At 29.5% G+C, this 25253-nt stretch overlaps 2 protein-coding genes across 2 annotated transcripts; both read right to left on the bottom strand.

Annotated features, from left to right (window-relative positions):
* Positions 1–794: 794 nt before the first annotated feature.
* Positions 795–4489, bottom strand: LOC113857971 (phosphomannomutase/phosphoglucomutase). The gene is made up of 7 exons (XM_027490334.1): positions 3854–4489; positions 3157–3420; positions 2083–2599; positions 1770–1969; positions 1377–1489; positions 1132–1272; positions 795–1042 (listed from the first exon to the last, which is right to left on the bottom strand). Exons 1-7 carry the CDS (start codon positions 4397–4399, stop codon positions 961–963), a joined length of 1863 nt encoding a protein of 620 aa, XP_027346135.1. The 5' UTR covers positions 4400–4489; the 3' UTR covers positions 795–960.
* A 3115-nt stretch (positions 4490–7604) lies between these two features.
* LOC113859105 (protein C2-DOMAIN ABA-RELATED 7-like) lies at positions 7605–9388 on the bottom strand. The gene is made up of 4 exons (XM_027491921.1): positions 9278–9388; positions 8846–8975; positions 8150–8245; positions 7605–8058 (listed from the first exon to the last, which is right to left on the bottom strand). Exons 2-4 carry the CDS (start codon positions 8954–8956, stop codon positions 7753–7755), a joined length of 513 nt encoding a protein of 170 aa, XP_027347722.1. The 5' UTR covers positions 8957–8975; positions 9278–9388; the 3' UTR covers positions 7605–7752.
* Between the last annotated feature and the right edge of the window lie 15865 nt (positions 9389–25253).

Raw genomic sequence — 25253 nt, 5'->3', positions numbered from 1 at the left:
AACATGACCTTGCTAAAGATGATACTCCAATAAAACTTTTAATTTAATTTTTTTTTGTTAGAAGAGTTATTTAGAAATAAGAATTTAAAGGCTTTCCATAATTTGATTCATGTGATTATTGTAATTTAGCCTTAGAATATGTGATGCATGTATTGAGGGATCGTGAGATTGTCTCTAGTTTATAGGATTATCCAAGTGGTGATAAGGATATGAGTAAATTTTTCAATCTAGGCTTTACTAGGTGATTGGTCTTTAATTTGAACTTAAGCAAGTTAAATGGTTTGGATTATTGGAATCTGTTTTGTTTGGAATTGTAGTGTAGTCTCTTTGAAATAGTAGGAATTCTAAAACTTTTAAAAGGAAAGCTAAAAAGTCTTTTGTCTCTTGTTAATTATATAAAATGATATGGGAATTATGTTACTTCTAATAACTCTCTTCTTAATTCTACTGAACAGGAATCTATGCTTTCCTGGTATCGGCCTCCTAGAGATAGGTTAAAGCTTAATGTGGATGGCTCCATTTGCTTAATGAAAGATCTTGCAGCTTGTGAAGGGTTGGTTCATTATGCTGCTAAGGAATTGTAGTTGGTTTTGCTAATAATAGTGGCTTGCGTTTGTTGAGCTCTGGAGTTTTAAATTAATTATAGACTTCCACTTTGTAGTTGGTTTTGTTAATAATATAATTTTTTATTTAACTTTTAAAAATTTAAAATAATAAACTGTTTTTAACTGTGAAATAAGTTTTATTTATTTTTTATATTAATTCTTTTCTATAAAAACTTCTTTAAAACTTTACTCAAACTAGACTAATATGTACTCAATTGCAGTTGTATACTTTTCCTTTTCTTAAGCTTATGATACAATAATTCACAGTAAAATAATATCAATTGAAATGCTACAATAGCTATCCGTGATCAAGACGTGTAGCCCAGACTAGCATTTAGAATAAAGTAATTTCAAGTTAGGCCACGGAGCCATTTTCAGCAAACTTATCAACTTGAGTAATATCCAGGAATGTATGAACTCCACTTGTTATGAGAAACCTGCAATGATTGGACAAACCAAATCAGCTCACAAAAATCATAGCTATGGTAAAAGCTTCTATAAACATCAAATTGCCAAAATGACATACTCATCTCTAAAAGCTCTTGCCATGGACAAACACCCTCCATGAACAGATGATTGCAGGTTCACAGCAATGTTTGGGTTGTGTATACTCTGTCGCATGTGAACCCAACCATGTTGTCCATGCTCATCATTTGATACTTTTGCCCTGAATTTCCCATAACAAAGTCAATTTTTATGAATAATTATAACATAAAGAAATGTATAATCACATTTGTTTAACTGCTAGCATTTTCTTTAACTTGTTTCCACCTGTACATGCGAGCATCAATGGGAGCCGGGGTGTCATTTGTATCTACAAGGCACCCTTCACTCACCCAACAGTCACCACATGAGTCTAACTCCCACCCTTTAAGCCTCCCTTCCTGTATAGAAAACCACATATTTATAATCTTTCACAATCACATTGTGTTTCAAATCACGGAGTTGAAGAGTTTTCTGGTTTTAATATATATAATATGAATTAAATTAGAATACATAAATTGTTATTTTTTGGCTGTCATTTGCAATCATGAACTGTCATGTAACTAAAATCGTTGACATATATAATAATTATTTTAAAAGTCGTATTTATTATAAATTCTAATTAATAGATAATGTAAAAAATTATATTAATAATATATTAAAATTAAACTCATAATATACCTCAATGTAGTTTCTAAATGTTTCAATCGCCTCTGATCCTTTAGCTTTAGCATGTCGAGGTTGGGAGATGATATTTATCCGAAGTTCTATCGATTCATATGGCTCTTCAAGATCTTTTATAAGACTACCAATCCCTTCATCTGATCCCGCAAGCTTCATTCGTACCATTTCAATTATAATTTTCACCACCATGTAAGCTCCTTTTTATTCCAAAGGCCGAAAAAAGCATCATCGATAACATGGTCTATAAACTATAATATTCAACACGGGAAATCAAAACATGCGTGAATAATTGACATTAGTTTGAACTAACCATCATCAAGGAAATGATTTTCTTTGAGAGCACCATGACCAGATGTTTCCATCATAAGATGGGTTTCAATTCCATCCTTGTTAAGTTGTGCTCCCTTGTCAATGACATTTCTATAACCAACACGATATAGGCAATGTTGACCCCCTCTATCAGTTATAAATCTATTAAGTGCCATACTTGTACGAGCATCGGTGACTATAGTTGATCCTGGATATTCCCTCAATACAATTGCTGACATGAGAGCAATAAGCTTGTCACCATTTATTGGGTTCCCTTTGTTATCAACCACTCCACTTCTGTCCACATCAGTATCAAAAACTATTCCAAGATCAGCTGAATTTTCTAAAACTGCAGCCGTTGTCAGTGCCATGGCAGTTTTATCCTCAGGGTTTGGAATGTGATTAGGAAACATCCCATCAGGATTAAGATGCAGAGAGCCAAAGGTATCTGCACCAAGTTTATCCAGCACATCCCATGTGAAGAAGCCTCCTGAGCCGTTTCCAGCATTTACTATTATCTGCACATTGTATTTCATAGCAATTGAAGTGTAAAGGCATAAGTTCATATTAGAATAGAGGATGAAGACTTCAACTAGAATATTAAGTTTTAATAGGATGAACTATATATCACAAGCAAAGTATAAATGGAAAATGAACTATATTGAGCCAACATAGACAGAGCAATTAACAAAGAAACACTGGTTATTTTGATAGTAAAAGTTATTGGAATAAGCTAAACAAAGACTTATTTTGATAAGCTACCCCAAGAAGTTTATTAAAATAAGTTAAAAAAAAAAAGAACTTATGTAAGTCATGAGATATTTTCATAACCAAGTTACAACTAAGCACATGTTTCACCTCTCGCTTGAATCCTTTGCCCTCTCTTTTAATTTGTATTAATTTATTATTTTGTAGGCAGTGCTTTATGAGGGAGTGAAGAAATATATTAGTCCGAAGTATTGTTGCTGCTAAGAGCCTAATATAACGAATTAATGATAGAACAAGAGTGAGTTTGGCTAGTGTAACAAACAAACGATAAATACTTATATATAATATCTGTGTAATTTGGTCAAACCTGAAATCCCTGGAGTGGAGTGTCATAATGAAAAGGATGATTGATCCTCTCTTTGATGATTTCTCGTAGGTGCTTTGCATAAGTGCTCATGAAATCAACTCTTGCTGGAAGAACACTAAGCATGGTAGACACTTTGGCCATCCTATTTGCATATTTGCGAGCAGCTTTGTCACATATTTCTTCCACCTCCGTCGAAGTCAATCCCCCTCTCTTCGTAAAAAATTTCAGACCATTACGGGTATAAGGCAAGTGAGAAGCTGTCATCTGCAGCACGAATTGCGTAACTCGTGAAGTGTTTGTATTAGGCCTAATTGTTACAGAACCATCACACCTAGTTTATATGCCTTTAAATATATTAGTCTTCAAGGCTATCTTTTTCACCTTGATTTAAAACTAATATAGCATGTTTGAAACAACCTGTTTCAACCAAAATAGTATCTTATTTTTCAAAACCTCCCTCAGAAAGCTGACAAAATAAATTTAAATAAGCTGAACCAAACGCGCACATAGAAAATTTGTAGCTTCAATTCTTCAGTTAATTAGTGCCAATATATACCATACCTTTAAAGTAGTAGTCATTCCTGGTATCAATTTTGGTGTCTTAATTTCTGTTTCTTATGAAAGCTACCTTGTAAAGGAAGATAATACAAAATGGGTCAAAGAACCAAGTGAAAATCCAAAGTTTGATGTAACCTACCATTATTGAAGCATCATAGACAAATGGAGGCAACAATGTGCTCATGAAACAAGCTGGTGTGGTGGCTAGTCCCATATCAAACACCATGCAACCAGCACGAGAAAGACCTGAAAACACCGTCACACTCAACTTTGACCCCGAAATACGAGGGTCACGACCAAGAGACACTCTCACATTCTCTACAGGGTGTCCCCTTTCCTTTTCTAAACCATTGATGACCCACTCCCCAAAACTCTCTGATATTGCTTCCACAGCTGGTGGAGTAAGGTCAACTGTTCTACCTTTCTCACCTTCCAATGCCACTCCTCTAACATCTGAACCATTCTGAAGCCTCCTAATCTTGTCCAGTTCTTCATCCACCACTACTTCATCATACTTAGCAGTGCCATAGGATTTCACACGTATGGATTTGTTGAATGGCACAGAAAATGAGAAACCAAATTGGGTCTGCAAAGACTTATTCTTTCCGAGTGAAGATGGAAAATTTGTTTTCTGGGTATTATTGTACAAAGATGTTGAGAAGTTTGGAGAAGTAGAAGCTGCCATTGTTTGTTTCGTTTGGCGCTCTTGCTTTGTTTGAATAAAGAGCAAGTTTTGGGAGATAAGGTAAACACAGTGGCATTAAACCATAACCTTACAAATTCAATATCTCAGGAACCAAAATAAAAAAATATCTCCAATAAACTTACAAACAACCAAGATTTTTGTTCTTATTTTTGTCTATATGCCAATTATTTTGTCATAAGATGGTTTAGTTTCCAAGTGATATTTTCAGATTAAAAAGAGCACCTGGTAATGGTATATTCTGCATATCACTTGTGTATATAAAACGTGTTCAGAAATTTATGGTTTTTTTGTCATTACTCTCGTTTGGAATGATCAAACACTATTGACCATGTTTGTGGCTAGTGTCAATTGAAGCACAACAACAAAATCTAGCAGTAAGTGGAGTTAGCTGCGCTGAAGTCTTCACTTTACTAGGTTTGGAGCAAAAACTAGGAGATTCAAAAAATCCAAATTCCTCTATAGAGATGAATGCTTGTGTTCTCTGAGCCTCATGGTACGTAAATTACACTCTCTCAGTGGGATTTATATATAGCACTAGATAGATCTTCTAGGAGTCAAAGTCGTGCTCGTGCAGTGATATCCTGTGAAGTCGTAGAAAGGACCACAAGAAAATGGGAGTTTCGCTGGTTTCTGGAGAACCATATAATATCTACATGGTAGTGGACCCAGAAAATTTCGACAACCGAGCCATTATACACAAGAAATTTTTGTGTTTTTTTTTCTGTAAGTTTGTGAGACCTTTTTCTGGTACAATTTTTTTTATGCATATATGTTGTTTCAGACTTTGAGGTCAATGTATCTATTTCTCTGTCTGTCTATTTATTTATCTATATGAGACAAATCATATAAAAAAGTACATAAAGTATAATGATTCATTTTCTAAAAAATCCATACTTAATATAGTATTCATATTCAGCAGATCATGACCAAAATTAATTAAGGGACCGATTCTTGTATGTTATGGATGCAATTCGTTTTATTCTTGCATGTCAATTAGTATATGGAATATAACAGTAATATTATAATAAATTATCCTTAGAATAAATTATGCAAAAATATTTATGCAACAGAAGAGAAATATTAGTTTAAATACTAAAATATATTTTACTAACAAATTATTAGTTTAAGCTGCATAAGCCTGAATTTTGTTTAAAGTAAGCTCTTTAATTCTTTCCTTATGCACGGAAAAATATGACTAAGATAAATATAGAACATTAGTACTAAATAAAAAATATGTCAAAATGTATTTTGATATTTTTTTTTTATGAATTTAAAATGTGTCAAATATGAAATCTTTCTTTAGACTGTAATAAAATTATGACCAGCGAGCTAAAGGGAGTAGATGAGGTTCTTTTTTGCAAGAGGGTAGACTTTGTGACAATGTTGCTAGTGACATGAACGTTGGTGATGTACTACTGGAGGGACTCCTCTTCTTTGAGGGGATGATGATGCTGAGATATCGTTTAGAGAAGAATGATATGGATGCATATGGACAAGGAGTAAGAAAGTTAGAAGAAGAAATGAAGAGAGGAGGAGTAGATGAGAAGGTTTGAAGGACCGTGATGAAGAGTGTGTGTGTAGGAGAAGAAAAGTAAGTACCCAGTTTCCCCCATCCCTCACCCCCTCACATCTACTCAGTTCCCCCCCTCCGCCCTATTGTTCCCCTTCTTCATGTAAAAAATGGTAACTACGTTAAATTTGTTTAAATAAATTGGGAATTAATCTGAATCTTACGTAAAACTACTAAGGTTTATGCTTGAGACCTTTATGGATAGAAAAAGGACTTTTAAAATTATTAGTTATGTATATTTATTATTTAAAAATATAAGATTATCATCTTATTATGACACAATTTTCTCTTAATTAATAGCTACCTTATCTATTTTATTGTTTAACTTATTTTTCTTATTACTCTTTATTAACATACATATCTTCTGTTATTTAATATTGTAAATATTGGAATAAACAAAGCCACCAACATATACGTTGTCATGAATGTTAAATACCTGTTACACTTATAAACAATGTCAACAATTCGTATGATTTTAACGTGAATAATTTTTTTAAATCTAAAATTAACAAAATATGTTATTGTAACTAATTTAAAATTTTAAAAGTAGAGTTATATCTTAAAAGTTCCTAAAAGAATATATTTCTAATAACATAATTATAATTTTAATGTTATTGCAATTAATTTTAAAAAAAAATTGAAAAGAAATTTATTTTAGAAATAAGTGTAAGTTAGATCAACTTGTTTGCAAAGTTGCTTGATAAATGAGAACTCCTTCGCAATGTAAATTATATTGACCATATTAATTTTCATCCCATTATCTTTAAGTCATTTTTTTTTTGTTATCATCACTATTTCTGACACTAAATTATTTTTTGTAAATGCATGATGACTAGGACTTCGTTTGGAAGTTGGTGTTTGAGAGGAAAGAGGAAGACTTCTACAGTAGCTATCCTTATTTAAAAGTTTTTAAATAAGAGGGAGAAGGTTTATAAACTTTCCAAAACCTTCCTAATCACATATTTTTGAAGTTCTCTAATTTGGAGAGTTTTATATTAACCTTCCTTCTTTCTTCTTGCCCCTTTCCTTCTTTACCTTTGAAACTCTTTTTTTTTTTTTTTTTTTTTCTCTCTCTCCAAACTCCCAAACAAAGCCTAAGAACAAAAGTTTAAAAGACAAACAAACAAATGCCGTGGGTAGCAAATGCTGGAATTTAAATGCAAAAGCAATGATCTGCTACCATCCTTGTTTAATCAAGAACAGAGCAAGAAAAGAGGTTGGGGTCTTCTTAATTAGTATGGTTCCCTATGCATATATTTCTTCTTAATTAGTATGGTTCTTTATGCATATATCTCAATATTATGGGCCAGGGCCTATTCTTTTTTTCTAACGCATGCAGACCACTCTCCAAGCAACTCAATTGCTCCCAAATGATAATAGCGGTTCAAACACTAGAAAATTCAGGTTACACTAATTACACTTTTTCAGTAGAATTCACAAGGAGCACTATAATAGGGCCAATTTATCCTTTGGTTGAAGGTACAATCTCCTTTGCATAATTCTCTTTAGCTGTTCTTGATGGCAATATCAAATACCTGCATCTAAGATTTATGTCCAGCATAAATTTTTACATTAATATTAAAATACTTGATTACTAGCACACATCATGTCATCATTATAAAAACAAATGATTCGATTAGATATGTCTGCAACTCACTAGATTCTAGTTTTGACTCCATAAGTTACAAACTAACATCAACTTATGACAATACAAGTAGTACTTATTTATGCTACTGCATAAAATTAAGGCAGGTAAGCATGCCTAAAACTCAATTTCTGATAAGCCCTTGGAATCAGGAATATTAACCCACTCAATTTCCAGGGTTATTTCCCCAGACTCAACATTTCTCAATCTTAAACTCATCTCTTGAATGACTCTTCCATTTTTCCATATGCAGTTGCTCTCCTCTGCAAGACAATTAGTCCTATTTGGTTGAACCATCCTGACTACATGCCCATCTGGGAGACCGTTCAGGTCCATCTTAACACAATGAAGATATGGTTTTAAGTCTATATCTGCATCGCCCATGTTGTCATCCACGGTGAAAGTGTCTTTGTCTGAAACTGTCTGAAGAGAAGAGAACAACACAATTCCAAGCCATCAACAATTTAATACCAGGCTATTCTGATGACACGTTATAGACTGTTTAAGTACTCACCAGAAGTACAGGAATGTTAACATCCCTTACATAAAGTGTCAATTCTTCATTCCACTCAGGATTGCAGCTATCTTTCACAACACCAGTCTTCAATTTCTGGATCAACATGAAATTAAGGGTTCAGACGGAGCAATTCAAAGTAACAGATAGTTGTGGCGAAAAGTAAATTTTACCATTGATTACAAATGAATAGCAAGATATTGGATTCAACTTTTTGCGTTTACCTTAACATACAATCCCTATTGCAATCACTCCTTAAGTCAAAATGAAATAATGATTTACTTAAGAAAAAAGATAAAATACATTAAAACACTCTTCTCACACACATTGTAAGAACTGGCTGTGAAGAACCCAAATAGACCTCTTGAAGCTCTTTTTCATAGGGTTTCAATAAAACAAATCGACGTTGTTAACTTGTTATTGTAAAGAATTATAGCTCAATTGACAACGATAAATATAGCATTGATTAGAATATAAAACATCTTTTCTTCTATTTCTTCAGGGTGTAGTTGTCCCAAACAACATAATTTCCCCACTTTAGTAATTCTTAGTTACTATTACATATTGAACAATTTTAAATTGAACACCACCACCAGTCTCAATAAAGCCCCAAATCATCAAAATTCAAAGGAAAAAAAAATCTAACTCACACCCAACAATAAAGGGCAAAGTCCCAACAAGGTTCTAGCTTCAAACCTGTTCAGCCATGGTAACAACAACATATGGGTCACTGGTACGTGAATCGCGAGCTACGAGATTTGTGCCTCTTTTCACACGAAGCTTGATAAGACCCAGAACGTTCTCCATTGAGACGCTTGCAGAGTGGCTGAGAAATCACGGGAAGAAGGGAAGGAACTAATGATATTCGTGAAAGTACAGTTTGATGTGTTTGAACTATATTATTAAATTTAAAATTCGCAATTGGTTTAATTTATATTTAAGAAATAAACTTAAATAATCTGTTAATGAAGATAGCCAAAATTTAGATGTATCTCACCCTAAAATGTTTATCATAATTTTTATTTAAAATATTCCTTTTATTAAACAATAACAATAAACTTATAGGAATAGAAATAGAAATTCCCCAAAATTAGACAATTGAAAACCTTTTTTTAGATGGAAACGAACCTAGCAGCAAAGCCACGTAACTACAGGGTCAATGCCATTGTTGCAAAGCTCTAGAATTTGTGGCGTTTGTGAATCACCGTTCTTCACTCCACATCTGCTACCGCTTGCATTGCCTCGTGTCTTCGCCTTCACTTCGCTTCTTCATTCTTTCCCTTTTCTTTCTCGAATAACATTTTGCTTTATCTAAACGCAGAGGTAGCCAAATAAATTGACTCGGTTGAGATTGGACCAATCAGATTAAGTCATTCTGATTCATTCGATTTCTTATCAAGTTCAAGTTCATCAGTCTATTGAATTATAAAATATGAAAGTTGACTATTATATTAATTATAGTTAAATTATTTCTTTTAAAATAAATAATTTAAAAATATTATATAATACTTTTCAAATTTAATAAATTTTAAAAATAAAGATTATATTTTTTAATAATAAACATTTAAATATAATAAATAAAATTAAGAATAAACTATAAAATATTTTAAATTAATACGAAATTAAAAGATAAACCAGGTAGAGGTAATCAATCACTTGACATAAAAAAAACCAATCACTAAAAATGTTTCTATTTGAAATTATTCTTAAAAATGCTTTCATTTAAAAATACTTTTATAATTTATTGTTCAAGAATTAGTATTTATAATTTATATATAATTTATAATTTAAATAAAAAACAATTTTTTTTCAAACCTAATATAACTTAAAGTTTCAATCAAGTTAAGTAATTTGTGTTACCCCCTCCATCAAATAAAAGTGTGAATTTGTAAATGTGAAGTGTAATTTAGTTATCAATTAACTTTCAAAGAATTAAACTTCAATTATCTTTAAATATAAACAAGAATTTAACTATACATGTAGGTAGCATATGCCTAGTTTCATTATTACAATATGTAACATAACCAAAAGGAATGGCTTAAAATTTGAAGATTTGCGTTGCATGGGAACCAAGAACCTTCCAAGGTTGATTCATGAAATGATTTATTTCTTTTAATATTATTTTTTACTACGTTTTGTATTTGAATATTATATATAATTGTTTTTTAGTAAAAAAGAAAAATGATGTCTAACAATTTCTACTTTATTATAGAAACTTATGATGAAAATGGGTTGTTTGATGTTTTCAACGTGGTTTGTGTAAGATGAGCTAAAGAAGCACATGGTCAACTAGGAAATTCACATGATTCTTTAGTTTAGATTGAACAATGATATATACTCAAAAGTGAAAGGGCCTAAAAAGAAGTATCGAATGCGTTGTCTTGCCAAGCTTCCATGTCAAATAAGTTCTAAAGTTGCATCTCAAAGTTCTAATGCAGTTATTAGGCTTCAGAAATTAGAGATTTATTTGAAAATTAATAGTTTCTACTTTTCAAATACGATTTTCAAAAGATCCATAAAATAATGCAATTTTGAATGTTATTGCTCAAGAGGTATGCATTTTTATAATTTAAATTTTTTAAATTCTATTTTCTACTCGAGACTTTGGAAAAGTTTATAGGAATAACCTCAACCTCAAATTCTAATGGTTTGATTTATGTTGTTTCATAAGGTCAACTTACAAATATTAGCTAGTCTCACATAATATTTATTGTATAGTAGATAGTTGGAAGGTACAATCTTCATTCTAGGATTGACAAATTACATCACTTATCTTTAGAGCATGATAGAACATTCTTTTTCCAAGTTTCTTACATACAATAATATTGATTTTTTTTTAAAAAAATTAAATGATTTTGTTGTTGTGACTCATAAGTGGAATCAAATAGAAGTACTATGCCAGAGATGAATTTTTGGAGTGCTAACTTAGACAGTAGTTAGTAAAAACTGCATTGTAACTATATATTTAGAAAGCGTTTCTCTATTAACTGCTCTCAGATCTATACTTCTGGGAGCAACTGTTCTCAGAACTATACTTCTAAGAGCAAGAGCAGTTATCTATTAACCGCTCTCTAAAGTCATTAAAGTTGTTTATAAATGAAACACGCTTAACTCATTTTTTCTTCTTAGCTAACAAAGTTGGTCTCTTTTACTGTAAGTTTTATTCGTTTTCTCTGCTCTCTTATGTTTTCTTCATCTTTTTCTATTAGTCTGTTCTTTTCATCTTCTCTCACTAACATATTGGTTTTTTTTTTTCACATTTGTAAGTACTTCATTCTCTGTTAGCATGCTCTTTTCATCTTCTATGCGCTAACAATTAGTTTTTTTTTTTTTTCATATTTGTAGGTACCTCTTTATTCTTTGTTAGCCTGCTCTTTTCATATTTTTTGCGCTAACAAATTTATTTTTTTTACATCTGTAGGTACTTCTTCACTTTATTAACGATGAATCATCCATTCTCTCTATTAACGTTAAAAATCATCCTATTAATTTGTTCTTTTTTTTTTCTGTTTGGTTCATGCAGATGTAGACTGTTTGGTTAACACTAAACATATAAACTCAAGATTCAATTTTGATTTGTGATAAAACTGAAGAAAACTCACAAAGAAATCAATTTCAAATTTTGACTTAAACGTAATAATAAATTAATTTTACTTTACAGCAGAAAACTAAAAAAGAAACTAATTTCAAATTTTAGATTCGCAGTCTACATTTATACTTTGAAGAGCGGTTCCGCTTGGAACCGCTCTCTAATCTTAACTTTTAAGAGCAGTTGTTTAACTGCTCTCTTAAATATAACACATCAGATAACGCAAGATTTTAGAGCAGTTATAAACACTTTCTAATTTAAAACGGAATCACTCTCAGATCTTCATTTCGGTGTAGTGAAGCTCACATACTTTCTTATAATTTTGAGCTAGTATTATTATCAATAATGTGGATTGCTTCAATGCTTCTTCGTTAGCACTTCAAGTAATTTCAATTACTTTTTTCACCATTTACTCTCCTAATTTGTCTTACTAAGGTTTATTGTTAAAATTTGATGTTTTTTCATTCATAAATTTTGTGGAGAAAATTGAATTTTTATGATACCTTTTCAGATTTTTATATTCTTAATTAGATTTTTTTTCCATTCGTGTTCTCATTATATGATGTCAAAATATGTTATGACTTTTAAACTAACCTTTTTTCTGAAATGCATTTTCATATATGGTCTCTCACTATTGTTTCTCTTACTATTTTTCAATCAAATTTTTCAATAACATTTTATTTTGTCAAGCCAATAGAACTTAAATGTTAAGGCTCTACTACTTACCAAAGCGTACAAAATAAATTGTGAGATATTTGACTTATTTATGTAAATATATATATATATATATATATATATATATATATTTGACTTTTTTATGTAAAAAAATATTACTATCGTTTGCAAGTTTTAATGAATATATTATCCAATTATTAAATGGTTGAGCAAGATGTATACTCTGAATTATTCCAATAATTACTAAATAATTTAATAGTTATAATAAATACATGATTAGGACATGTAAAACAATTTAGTTAATTTAGTAGAGCTTTTATGTTGAACAATAATAATTTGTATCCTTGTTAAAAACAAGTGTGACACTTAAGAATATTAGTTTGAAACAAATAGTTGTCATCCATAGGTATGCTAATTGATACATGTTCTTACTTATTTATTAGCTATGAATATGAAAATGAACTTAAAAAAAAAAATTTAATAACTAAAATTGACTTGAACTTCTCATTACTTGTTTTCCTTTAAACAAACCATTCAATTGAAATTTACACAGAAAAAAAAAAAAAAAAAAAACTTAAGACAAGCACTCACCAATTAAGTTTACATTTCTTTAAAAAATAATCATAATTTTTGTTCTATTTTTTTCTTATCTTTTTTATATGCGGAAAAGATAATAATAATTTGAAATCAAGTTATTTATGTACTTTATTAAGAACTATTTGGTATTTTTATTTTAAAGTAAATAATTGACTCATTTGTATATCTTTACAACTTTGCCAACTATAGGTTTTGCTCTATGATCATTGTGGATAGTTAAGCTAGCAACTGCATAACTTAGATGCTCATAAAATGTGCTAAATTCATATATATATTATTTCGTTTCGAGTGTAGTATCATCTTAATCTTATTGCAGTAATATGTCTTTTATTTATTTTATATTTTTATAGCCCTTTTACGTATTATTTTCTTTCTTTTGTTCAAGGGAATTAGCAATAAAGAGAAAATAAATTTGAGACATAAGTTGTTGATGCACTTGGGTACTTTTTTTTCTTTTGGTAAATGTATTGCATGTCTCTAACAATTCTTTTTAGTGGTTTTATATCAAATTAATCTTATCACGACTTAGTTTAAAATGTTATCTTGTTACTACTATCTTAATGTAAAGCTCATTATTACTTGCTTAATGTTAATGCATGTGGATATTTCTATTACTAAAGATAAAGAAAGATGCAATTTTATTAGTATTTTTCTTTTTCGTTACACTTAGTTGAGTTCAATTATCTATTAGTCTATTAATACTATCTATTAATACTATTGCTCTACATTTTATGTTTTTTCATAAACTCTTTTAATAGTTATTGAATCAAAAGTAAAATCTTTGATTAACTTAAAAGTTTTATCTATTTTTTTTGTTTTCATATAGAGATTCAAATGCAATTGTGCTCTATTACCATTCACTGTAATATAGTAAGATATCTTATTTTCTACACATGTTTTCACTTTGCTTACTAACTATCTGAAGGGCTTGCTCCTTAACCAATATGTTTACCCATTTTACAAGATAGACATTGTTTAACCTACTTATCACAATACTCTTCGTGTAGCAGACTATCCACATCAGAATTATTTTTATTCCATTATTTTGTAGATTATGTACCCGTGTATGCCCTTTTGCATGTCATTCATGTATTTTACAGCTTCTTCTATTGTTGAAAACTATCATTGAAATAGGAATAAACTTTTTCTACACGTGTTTTTACTTTTCCTTTTTCCTCTATATAAGTTAAACATTTGAAATATTGGTATAATATTTGAAAGGAAGATCTTAGATTTATGAACCTATAAACACTTGAAGCAATTAATCTCTAGAAATCTCAATAAAATACAAATCAACTTAAAAATTGCTTTTATTATGAAGCTTGTATAGTTCAAACTCCAAGTCTAATAGGAGCTTGATTTTGAATGTCTTATTCTCTAAGGCTTAGCTTTGCTAATGATCTTGAGAGATTCAAGAAAAAAATTTACATGCACTTTCTTTTTGTATGTTAAATGGTTTTAGATTTAAAATTATAGATATTTTTATTCAAGTTATTAAATCAAGTGAATTACCCTTAACTTTCTTTTGTAGGACTTGTTATAAGTAGAAAAGAGTTAAACTGATTTAAAACTTGTTGAATATGGATGCACTAACTAATACATAACTAATACATGTAGAACTTAAATGATTCACTACTCATAAATCTAGAGTTATTAAACTTTTCTCTTGTTATTATTTAATTGATATGGCTAAAATTGTTAACTAGCATAGCCACTATAAATTCGTTTGAATATTACTTACTCTTTAGATTTCTTTATTTTTCTTTTCTATCTTGGTATTCTTTAGTTTAGATTAGATATCTTTCACTGTTATTTGAGTTTTATTTCTTTTACTAGCAAAATTATTAATAATTATTAAAAGGATTTATCACATATAAAAACATGTAGGTCATGATAAATGATTAATAATGTGTTACTGGTTGAGATAAATCCTTTTTTTTTTTTATAAATTTTTAGAGGCAATAGTTAAAAGTTAATTAAATAGAGGAAGAGAAATGTGAATTTTTTACAGAAAAATTATTAAAAAAAAAATACAAAAATAGACCCAGCAAGAATATATTTACCATCAATGCATAGCTTGAAGGTCCAAAACAACCTCTTGAAGAACATATTCCCCTCGTCGAACAGGCCACCCTTGTATGTCAGTTGTGTACTCAATTTTCAGATGAAGCCTGGAACATACAATTGCATTGTAAGCAACTGTCTAAGTAACTTATGGTATGACTCCTCCCAATTTTTGAAAATATTTTCAATGGCATATTGTTTCTCCAACCATCCCTTTCTATAGCTGACTGTGTAATCCATTGTGGACTTTATGTGGGCTAAGATGGTTGCGATAGGTGTGGATGGATCAGTCTCAATAATTTCACGAATAGTTTGAGAAATCATTCGTGATCTCAAATTGTTATAATCCTGTGAAATTAGTGGGGAAGCACATGTGTGACACCCTTCAAGCTTCATTATTTTTCAGTGTTGCTCTTTGGTGCGCAATATAGGGCAACATCTTCAGGCACAATCATTGTGAACACATTCCATGACAACACTAGTTGTGCTTGACATTTTCATCTTGTAAGTGCAATAATTGACAATGTGAAATTTATTTATGAAGTCTTGCACTTATTCTTTTTTTAGGAAGCGCTGGCCAACAAATAGTCTTCCAGGCGAATACATTACCATTTCACGATTAAAGATATGGCTAAACTCAGAGTTATGTTCTTGTATTTGATTGGACAAGTCTAGAAAATGTGGAGGTGAGTTGTATAATGGTAATGGTTGTGATGGTGGAATATTTGGAAGTGGGAGGGAGTCTTCTTCATCATCCTACTCTTGAGATAAGATTTCATCTTCGTCCTCGCTAAAAGGATCAAATATTTCGATTGGGAGACTCACAACAACATGTTCTTTAACGGAGGTTTCTTCAAAAGGTTGAGAGGGTAGGGTTTACTCAAATGGTTGGAAGGATATTTCATTGAGGTCTATTAATGGACCAATTAAAAGTTATGTGTAGGACTGAAAGTCAGAATTCATATCATATGCCTAGGTTACATTTGTAGCAAATGTAACAAATAATTTTATACCTAATTGAAGTTGATTTGAATCGTGAATATTGAAGAGTGTCTCGACGTCTTCATCATCGTTCACTCAACACGTGTAGTTACTAATTCTTGAGTCAAGTCTAATTAGGTAGTAACAATGTATGATTGTCACCCTTTCATTTTTGTCTCGGTTGAGTTTTGTGTTGATGACTTTCTTGAGCCTTTAGAGAGTTACTCCTCTCTTTAGATGTACCAATTTGGTTGATAATGAGGTGAATGTGACTCCTTCATTAGGACATTAGTTAATGGTACCATCAGAGTGAACAATGACATAGATTGAAGACATTTTTAGACTAAAGAAAGTGAATGATGAAAGATTTTAGAAGGAGAAGGTTCACAAGAATAAGGAACAAGCTTAGAAGGTTGAATGAAGAAAATGAAAACGAATATGGCTATTTATAATAGTAATATTAGATTCTCAGTCATTGAATGTTTCACCACTTTTTACGAGTGATGGTGACTTCTCCATTCAGGTAGATCAAGAGATAGTAACTTCTTAGTCACGCCCAGCATTGGATTCTCTTCTCATTCAAGCTATTCCATATACTTCCAAACAAACTTTCTCTCCTCCCAATCAAAGATGCCTTCTGACATTCACGTAGACCAAGAGATAGTGACTTCTCAAGAATCCAAGGCTACTCTCTCGTACCAAAGTATATCTGTAAATATGTTCATCCAAGGTCACATGTTTTCATTCAAACTTGCATTCATCTTTGTTCTTTGTTTCTCTCTGTCTTTGCTCCCATTACTAAAAATGTTGTTGTGGAAGCGAAACAAACACAGGTTCGCCTTCATTGGAAGAACGTTAAGTTTTACACATTACTATTATTTACTGAATATGTAAATTAATATTCTACATATAATATTATTAATTTGTTAATAATTGCAGGAAACTAAAAACATGATTTCATCTTTCTGTCATTCAATGCCAGAACCCTGTCATTTAATTGTTCCTATACTTGAACAACTTGGTTTTGCTGGGGTAGCAAAACTAAGGTATCTTAAGATAGATCACGCATTGATAACAGTTTTGGTTGAGAGGTGGAGACTTGAAACTCACACATTCCATTTTTCAACAGAGGAGTACACCATAACCCTGAAGGATGTTGCACTTTAACTCAGGCTAAGAGTTGACAGTTTACTAGTCATTGCTCCAACAATGTTTGACTGGGAGGAAATGTGTGACACATATCTCGGTATCATGCCAGTCAAGGGAGAGTCACTTATTGGTTCTATGCTGAAACTGAAGTGGCTGAGAGACAACATGTTACCATTACTAGAAGAACCATCTGAAGAAGAAGTTCACGCCCATTGTTGGACTTATATATTAAGTTTAATTAGAGGTGTTTTGATGCTTGACAAAACAGGCAATAAAGTACATCTTATGTATTTAGCTTTATTAACTAATCTTAGAAGAATAAGACGATATAGTTGGAGTTCTGCTTATTTAGCTATGTTGTATGGGAAAATGCGTAGAGCCACGAAAGTTGGTAGCAAAACAATAAGTAGTTGCTCATCATTGTTAATGTCTTAGGCATGGTATCGCATTCCATATATTGCGTCAATTTCTAGTAATCCACCAATATACCCTCTCGTGTGTAGATGGAGCGGGGGTAGAGTACTAAACATTCGAAATAAACCTCACAATGATATTGTGAGGTATAGATCAATGTTTGATCAAATTCAAGCTAATCATGTAACTCTTCATAACAAAAATTTGAATTCATATTTATTTTCTTATCTTTTACACATCATCTTAAGTAACAAAGTTAAATTTATTTGTAGTTTTTATGGATGCCATATCAAGACTTGTAAATATCAATACCCATGGAAACATATAGAGATGTCCAACTGTGAACTTCATGTACCGCCATCCTTTATTTTGCAATTGTTAAATGGCATCAAACAGATTGAGTTAAATTACAATTTCATCTCTTCCAAAAAGTCCCTTCTCCACCAAATAATTTGAATGAGCTCCACAAAATTGACATAAGAGGAAGATAGGATGAAAATTGGGTTACAAGACATGCTCAATAGATCAAGATATGGAACAATAGATGTGAGCTGACAATAACGGGTCATCCAATGTAAGGCCTATTATGTCCCACACAAGAATACATGGAATAGTACATTGTCAATTCTATATATTTCCTATTTGTGCCACCACTTCTACAAGATCTAAGGAGGAGCGACCAACAACTAAGGACTACCAACACATTTGAAATCGGTACGACATCCACACCATCGTATCATGAGATTGCATTAATTTCTCTGAACATTACGCCAGAAGCAAACATAATTAACACAAGACATTCGTTTGCAACAACATCAGAAAATTTTTTTACAAGCTTATTTGGAGTTGATTTTACAACTCCATCTTCAGTACAAACTTACATGCAGTCTCTTTACCAACTGGATTTTGCTAATGAACCTGGTAATTCATCAAATGCATTCCAACAACTAGACCTTCATAATAATCTAAATTCTCCAAAAGTTTATCCTGAAATTCCAGAGGAACAACCACAATAACGAAATTCAGTACGTCACAGACATCACATTCACTGTGAAACTGGCTACCATTATAGAGATAGTTAATTATTAATGTTATGAATTTGTTATTATCTTTATTAATGCATTTTATCTTCATCAATGTTATCTTAGTAATATGAAAACGTTAATTTTAAAATATTTGTCTCAAGTATAAATAATTAACTTATAATTTAATATTTTATTTACTTTTTAAAAATAAAATTTTTATTCTAAAATAAAATTTATTAAAAATTATAATAGTAAAGTTTTAGGGTTTAGGATATTAAAAATTATAATATTAAATAATGTAATTTTAAAAAAACTAATTTAATTAAAATAAAACTTTTATTCAAAATATTATTTTATCATACTAATATTTAAAAATATTAACTCAAAATTATATATTTAAATAAATAAATAAATAGAATAATATTTAATATATTTATATAATTTTTAAAAATATAATTATTATTCTTTAAGTATAAATAATTTAAGTATTAACATTACTATCTAAAATAATATACTTATTATTTAAATATTTTAATTAGTTTTTAAAAATATAATTATTATTGTTTTCTAAAATATTATTTATTATCATAAATATGTAAAATAAATTTTAATAAATATGTAAAATAAATATTATTTATTATTTTTATTCATTTTCAAATAATATAAAAATATAAACATAATTCAAGTAATAAAAGTTATTTTATTATATATAATTAAAAAAATATTTATAAATATTTATTAGAATAACATATTATAAATTTTTATTTTAACAAAATATAAATATATAAATATAATTTAAATAATAATATTTATTTTATTATATAAAAACATAAAACAAAATTTAAAAAAAAAAAACCAAAGTCAGAATTTGGTTCGTCATAAACCAAATTTTGTACTGGCATTTTTATGCAACAGTAAACAGGTTCATTCTGATAAATATATTCTTGCTGAATCTATTTCTATATTTTTTATTTTTTTAATAATTTTTTTGTAAAAAATTCGAGAAATGTCATGGTTAATTGTTATTATAAATATTGCAATAATTAATACTAAAATTTTACATCTTTTACTAGCGATTATCACAATCTTTGTTGGTACTCAATATAACTATGGATAAAACTTTTATTGACATTATGTATACCAACTAATATTTAATTATTTGTGATAAGTGTGTATTTTGTAATATTTTGTAGTCTATTTTTATGTACTTTAGTTGAATGAATTTTGATTTAATTGTTATATTAATTATGCAATTTAACATGAGAAGATCATAAATGAGTTTTGGATGCATTTAAGGTCCAAATTGAATGAAAAATAAGGCAAGCATGCCCATGCTTTAAAGCATATGCACGATCATGCATAGTAGTGTATACGACCATGCTCTTTACCAAGGGAATAAAAAATATGATAACCTTTAGGGTTTTGAAACCTTATTTAAAGAATCTCGAGACCTGCAACTTGAACATCTTGGTTTTGGCCAGTTGTTGATGACTTTTGGATCTTTGGGAGCGTGTCTTGGGATCAAAAACTCTTTTCATCTCTTCTTTATTAAAGACTCCTTTAATTTGTGTTTACTTCTTTATTGATTATAGATTTACTACTAGAAAAATTAATTTTCTCCATAGTTTTTTTCCCCGCGATTTATATAACTGTAGTTAAATTTTAAAATTTTTCTGCAATTTAAATAAATGTAGTTATATTTAAACATTTCTTACGGTTTAATATAATAATCATGGTTAATTAATGACATTTGAAAAAAACTCCAACTAATTTATTAAAAAAAATTTTCTATCAGTTTTCTTTACCTTATGCCAGCACAAATCATACCCTTTCTCCCATTTACCTTATGCCTGCATAACCTAACCTTATTATTGAGAAAATATCATCCCTTCTCTCAACTCCTCTTTGTATCAATTTTGTGGTCTCTTTGTCGTACAAAGGTTTGATTTAATCCTCCTAACGTTTCTCAACCAAGCATAATTTGTGTTTTACATTTGGGGTTGATGTTGTTTGGGGTTAAAGCATTGAAGTCCTTGTCAAAGAGAGAGAGAGAGAGTGATTCTTTGAATGTGGATGGAGAAATTTGAAATTAGGAAGCATTTGATGTTTATTTTGTACATATATTACTTGAATTTAAAAAATCGCAATTAATGGTGTAGATTAGTTGGATGTGTAATAAGGTTAGTGTGTAGTTGATGAAACAAAGCCAACGCCTATCTGATGTAATTTTGTTGAAATTGTTAGAATTATTAGTCGCTACCTCGTGTATACTACAATGTTCAATTCCAAATTTTTCTATTTGTACCTATCTTAACGTAACCCTGCATTTTTATACCTTCTGGCCACTTTCACTTCAACATCATTTGGTTTTAAGCTTGCAAAATACTAGCTCATTTTTCCTTCAAGGTACACCTGCAGCAATTTGAAAACAAAATCACTCAAATGCCTCTTTTAAATTAAAATGATATGCTAGATAAGTTACATAATAAGAAAAGAAATGCCCTCAAAATGACAGTGCACCTTGATTAACAAAACAAAATATATCTTTGATTCTGCATCTGATATGGGAGTGTACTTAAAGATTCAGACACAAGCACCCTAAATTAGTATCCATAAAATATCAAGAATAAGTAAAAAATTATTAACATCTCAAAAGTAATCTTGACATTGAATGAAAATTTAGTGTCTTATTTTTTTAAAACCTTTCCAAGACAAGCCTTCTCCCTCTAACAAAAGTAAATAATAATAATAGCATTTTTTATGACTTTATTTGAAGCTAGGGTGAGTAGATGTATATAAACTGACCCATAAGCAAAGTGGCTGTTAAAAAACTATATTATAACTTTTCTAAATTTCTATTTGTCAAATACTCATATAATAATCTCACCTACCCTTAAAAGCTATGAACGTAAGTATGTCATTGAAACTATAAAATTTAGTCTACAAGAGCATAAAATAAATGCTTCAACAAGTTCTATTGCATTTGTGGATAGATGTTGCAGTTCTATTGTCTACACTGCATCAATTAGTAAGAAAAAGATGATTATGCCATGCTTCTAAATGGAAAGGTAGAATTAGTGAGTGTACAATATTGTGAGAACTTCACATGATGAGCATTACATTATTCAAAGACAATTACTGTAGGATAAAAAATGCAACTCAATTCAAAGGGAACAAGAAAAAAAAAAATACAGGAAGTATAGGAGTAACATGATAGAGAAATATAACAAAGGAAAATATACTCAAGACTTAACTATGTTTAAAAATTTATCGTTAATACTTTTAAATTGAATTGTTTTATTAGTATTACATACAAATTTAATAACAATTTATATTTTTAACTTATTCTTAACTACTACATCTTAGATGTCTGATCAAGAAAATGAACAACCAACTAATGTGACTAATCATTATGAGATCTTTATGTATGGCTTTTAACTTTATAGAAGTATGGATGTTGTAATTTATAAAATTTGTTATATTTATTAATTAAAAGTAAATTGTTTTATGTAAATATTATATGACATATAGGTAGATTAAAAAAATTAATCTCAATTTCAATTATAATAATTTTATAATTTTTAGCGCATGTATTTAACAGGAGTTTTAAAATTACAGGAAATTTATGCAAATTAACTGGGATTCAAAAACCACATGTAGTTAACGATAGTTACTAAATCATGGGTAATTAGCAAAGGTTGTTGAATTGCTGGTAATTAACAATGGTTATTCAATCTCAGGTATTTAACGATAGTTGACAACAGTTATTGAACTGCAGGTAATTAATGGTGGTTACAGAAGCGCGGGCCATTAACAATGTTTATCACAAACTGCAATTAATTAACAAAAGTTAGGCAACCGTGAAGAATACAACAATTCCCTACGGTTGTCCAAAACTTTTGGTAATTTGTTTGCCATGTTTGAATTAGCTAGGGTTTTATCAACCACAGGTAATGTCATTAATAACAGTTTAAACCCCGTTAGTGTCATAATTAATCATGAATAAATCATTCTTTTCCTGTAGTGATTAGTTTTATTATTATTTTAGTTTTCTATTATATTATGTCCAACTAAATTCATAACTAAGGTTATAGTGAATCATTTGCATGACTCCACATGAATCATTCAATTTCTTTTCTTAATTAGTGTTTTTCCTATTACACTACAATGTATAAGTTTGGAATTAACTTTTAAACATATCATAATTAATTATATGTAGGCAACTATACCACATATAGTTAATAATTAATTGATCTATTAAGTAAAATGAGACAAAGAATTAAATAGACTAAGCTTAATTTTTCTCTTTTAATTGTTGTTAAATTAACATGCACATAGACTCTTTATACTTTCTTTTCTTTTTGGCTTATATGATTATTAGGTAGGAGTAATAATTAAGAAAAAGACTATTAATATTGTATAACTATTAAGTGTTAATAAATTTAATATAAGTAATTAATAATTATAAAAAAAATGGAATTAAAATTAATATAAAGATAAATATAAAAAAATATAAAAATAAACTGACATGTACTGAAGCTCATTCAAATAGTTTATTATCATAAATTGTATTTTTTTATTTTTATTTAAATTACTTTTAGATAGATAATAAATTATATGTATTGCCACACAAAAAAATAAATAGTGAACACACATGTAATATCTTCTATGTCTTTTACTTATAATCTCATTAAATTGTAAAAAAGAAAAATTTATAATTGTAACTAAAAGTAAAAGTTACAATGGCAATTAATTATCCGTTATTCTTCCTTTACATAATAGATGGTTGAAATGTCAGTGAATAAATATAAAAATACATTTACTTGCAAATATATGATACCTAGTGACAAATTTTTAAATAAAATTTGTTGTAACGTATGTAAGACCCATGTGTCGATAACCTAGCTTATACGCATTTTTTTAATTAAAGTTTTTCATGTTGTTAATTAAAATCAAACTCTAGCATTCGTAGAGCTAACAAAATATGAGAAAGTTATAAAAAATGCGTAAAAGATAAATAAAATTAGCTTTTCAACAAGTGATAGATGTACTAAATTAAATTTCCAGTTTGAAATATATCCAGTGAAAACAGTAAATTACTTTAAAACAAATGGGATAGTAACTTCCAAAAACTTTGTATTATTTTGTTGCCACAAAACAAGGATAAATGTTATTAATCTATATGTCAAAAGGATGTTAACTTGCTTTCTTTCTAACAAGACACATGATATTGAAGTAATTTGTTATAGGATACTTATTAAAATGGGTTATATCATTCTTATTATTAAATCTTCTAACACTTTTATAATTTATTTTTCTATATATCCAATTCTCTTAATCACACTGCTTATCTCATTCTTTTTTCTCGCTTTTTCTTTTTGTTTTTTACCTCTCTCATGCTTGGTAAAATAGACGAGGTATCCATACAAAAATAAATTCCATATGTTTTCATTCTCAATACTCGGATGATCTCTCGTCACGAACATCATTCCCTTTACTAACCTGATGGGACCTCTTCTTTTTATATTCACAGCCTTAGGCAAGCTAAAGAATATTGTTTTCCAAACTCCTAGTTGGGAAATCACGGAGACAAAGTCATCATCTTGTGATTATTCATTAGATAATAAGTTCATCATGCACTTTTTACTCTCTCGTTAACCGCAATAGTTAAAAATGATTAAAGGAAAGAACTACAAAGGACACATTTTATAACTAAAGCACGATTGCTTCAGGGAACCTGACTTTCACGTGTTCTTCTACTTCTGAAAAATCAGACTACAAAACATATAAGAAACCTGTACTTGTTTTAATGGAAGTAATTCTCAAATGCATGAATACAAACAGTTTATGTATGCGTATGTTGTATAAAGATACGCGTATAAAGCGCACTTGCATCCATATCTCAAGTGTATCTACTACTAGTTAATTATTAACAATAATTTTTATGTTTTGGAGAATAATCTTCTCATACTAATACTGATGTAAGTATAAAAACTTTTATACTTTGTATGAGTCTTTCATTTAATTTACATTTAACTGTCATTGAAGTAATAAATTATAACCTGTTAGATATAAGTTAAATGAAAGGCTCAGATTAAGTGTAAGAGTTCTTAAACTTACACTGGTATAATAAAATTCTGTCTCTTTATATTTTATAGGACTTATTAAAATATAACCTTAATTTTATGATTTCTTTTGTAAGATTGTTATATGATTAAAATTTAATTATCATAAAATATTCATTATGCATACATAAATATAAGTATATTGTCATAAATATATTGTCCTCGTATTTTAATATTAAAAAAATAATGCAAATATTGTATCATACTCAATACTCGTGTTCATATCTCTGCAACACAGAAATAATTCTATTTAACATAATAACTCATAATTTCCTTCTAATTAAGTTTTTAAGGTGGAGGGTAAGGTTTGGTGATACTCTATGAGCCTATAAAGGTGCACTTTTCAATAGTGTGTGAAACGTTTGAAAGGTGGATATTTGGCTTTAGTTTACTTGAAGCATGGGCTCAGACCATTGAGTTGCATTACATGCATGCATTATAGATGGATCACTTCTCCACGTAGACCACATGCTGGTTTGTCTCAG

This window comes from Abrus precatorius, unplaced genomic scaffold (genome assembly GCF_003935025.1).
Source record: "Abrus precatorius isolate BTA unplaced genomic scaffold, Abrus_2018 Scaffold2, whole genome shotgun sequence".
Taxonomy (NCBI): domain Eukaryota; kingdom Viridiplantae; phylum Streptophyta; class Magnoliopsida; order Fabales; family Fabaceae; genus Abrus; species Abrus precatorius.
The sequence above is the reverse complement of the archived record's forward strand: the minus strand, read 5'-3'. Positions and strand labels throughout refer to the sequence as shown.

Excerpts from the sequence above, each read along its gene's own strand:
- LOC113859105 (XM_027491921.1), bottom strand. The coding sequence starts at position 8,956 with ATGGAGAACGTTCTGGGTCTTATCAAGCTTCGTGTGAAAAGAGGCACA. Across the intron at positions 8,246-8,845 it reads TTGTTACCATGGCTGAACAG|AAATTGAAGACTGGTGTTGT; the intron begins GTTTGAAGCTAG and ends ATGTTGATCCAG. Across the intron at positions 8,059-8,149 it reads TTAACATTCCTGTACTTCTG|ACAGTTTCAGACAAAGACAC; the intron begins GTGAGTACTTAA and ends TCTTCTCTTCAG.
- LOC113857971 (XM_027490334.1), bottom strand. The coding sequence starts at position 4,399 with ATGGCAGCTTCTACTTCTCCAAACTTCTCAACATCTTTGTACAATAAT. Across the intron at positions 1,970-2,082 it reads AAATCATTTCCTTGATGATG|GAGCTTACATGGTGGTGAAA; the intron begins GTTAGTTCAAAC and ends TGGAATAAAAAG. Across the intron at positions 1,273-1,376 it reads ATTGATGCTCGCATGTACAG|GGCAAAAGTATCAAATGATG; the intron begins GTGGAAACAAGT and ends TGGGAAATTCAG.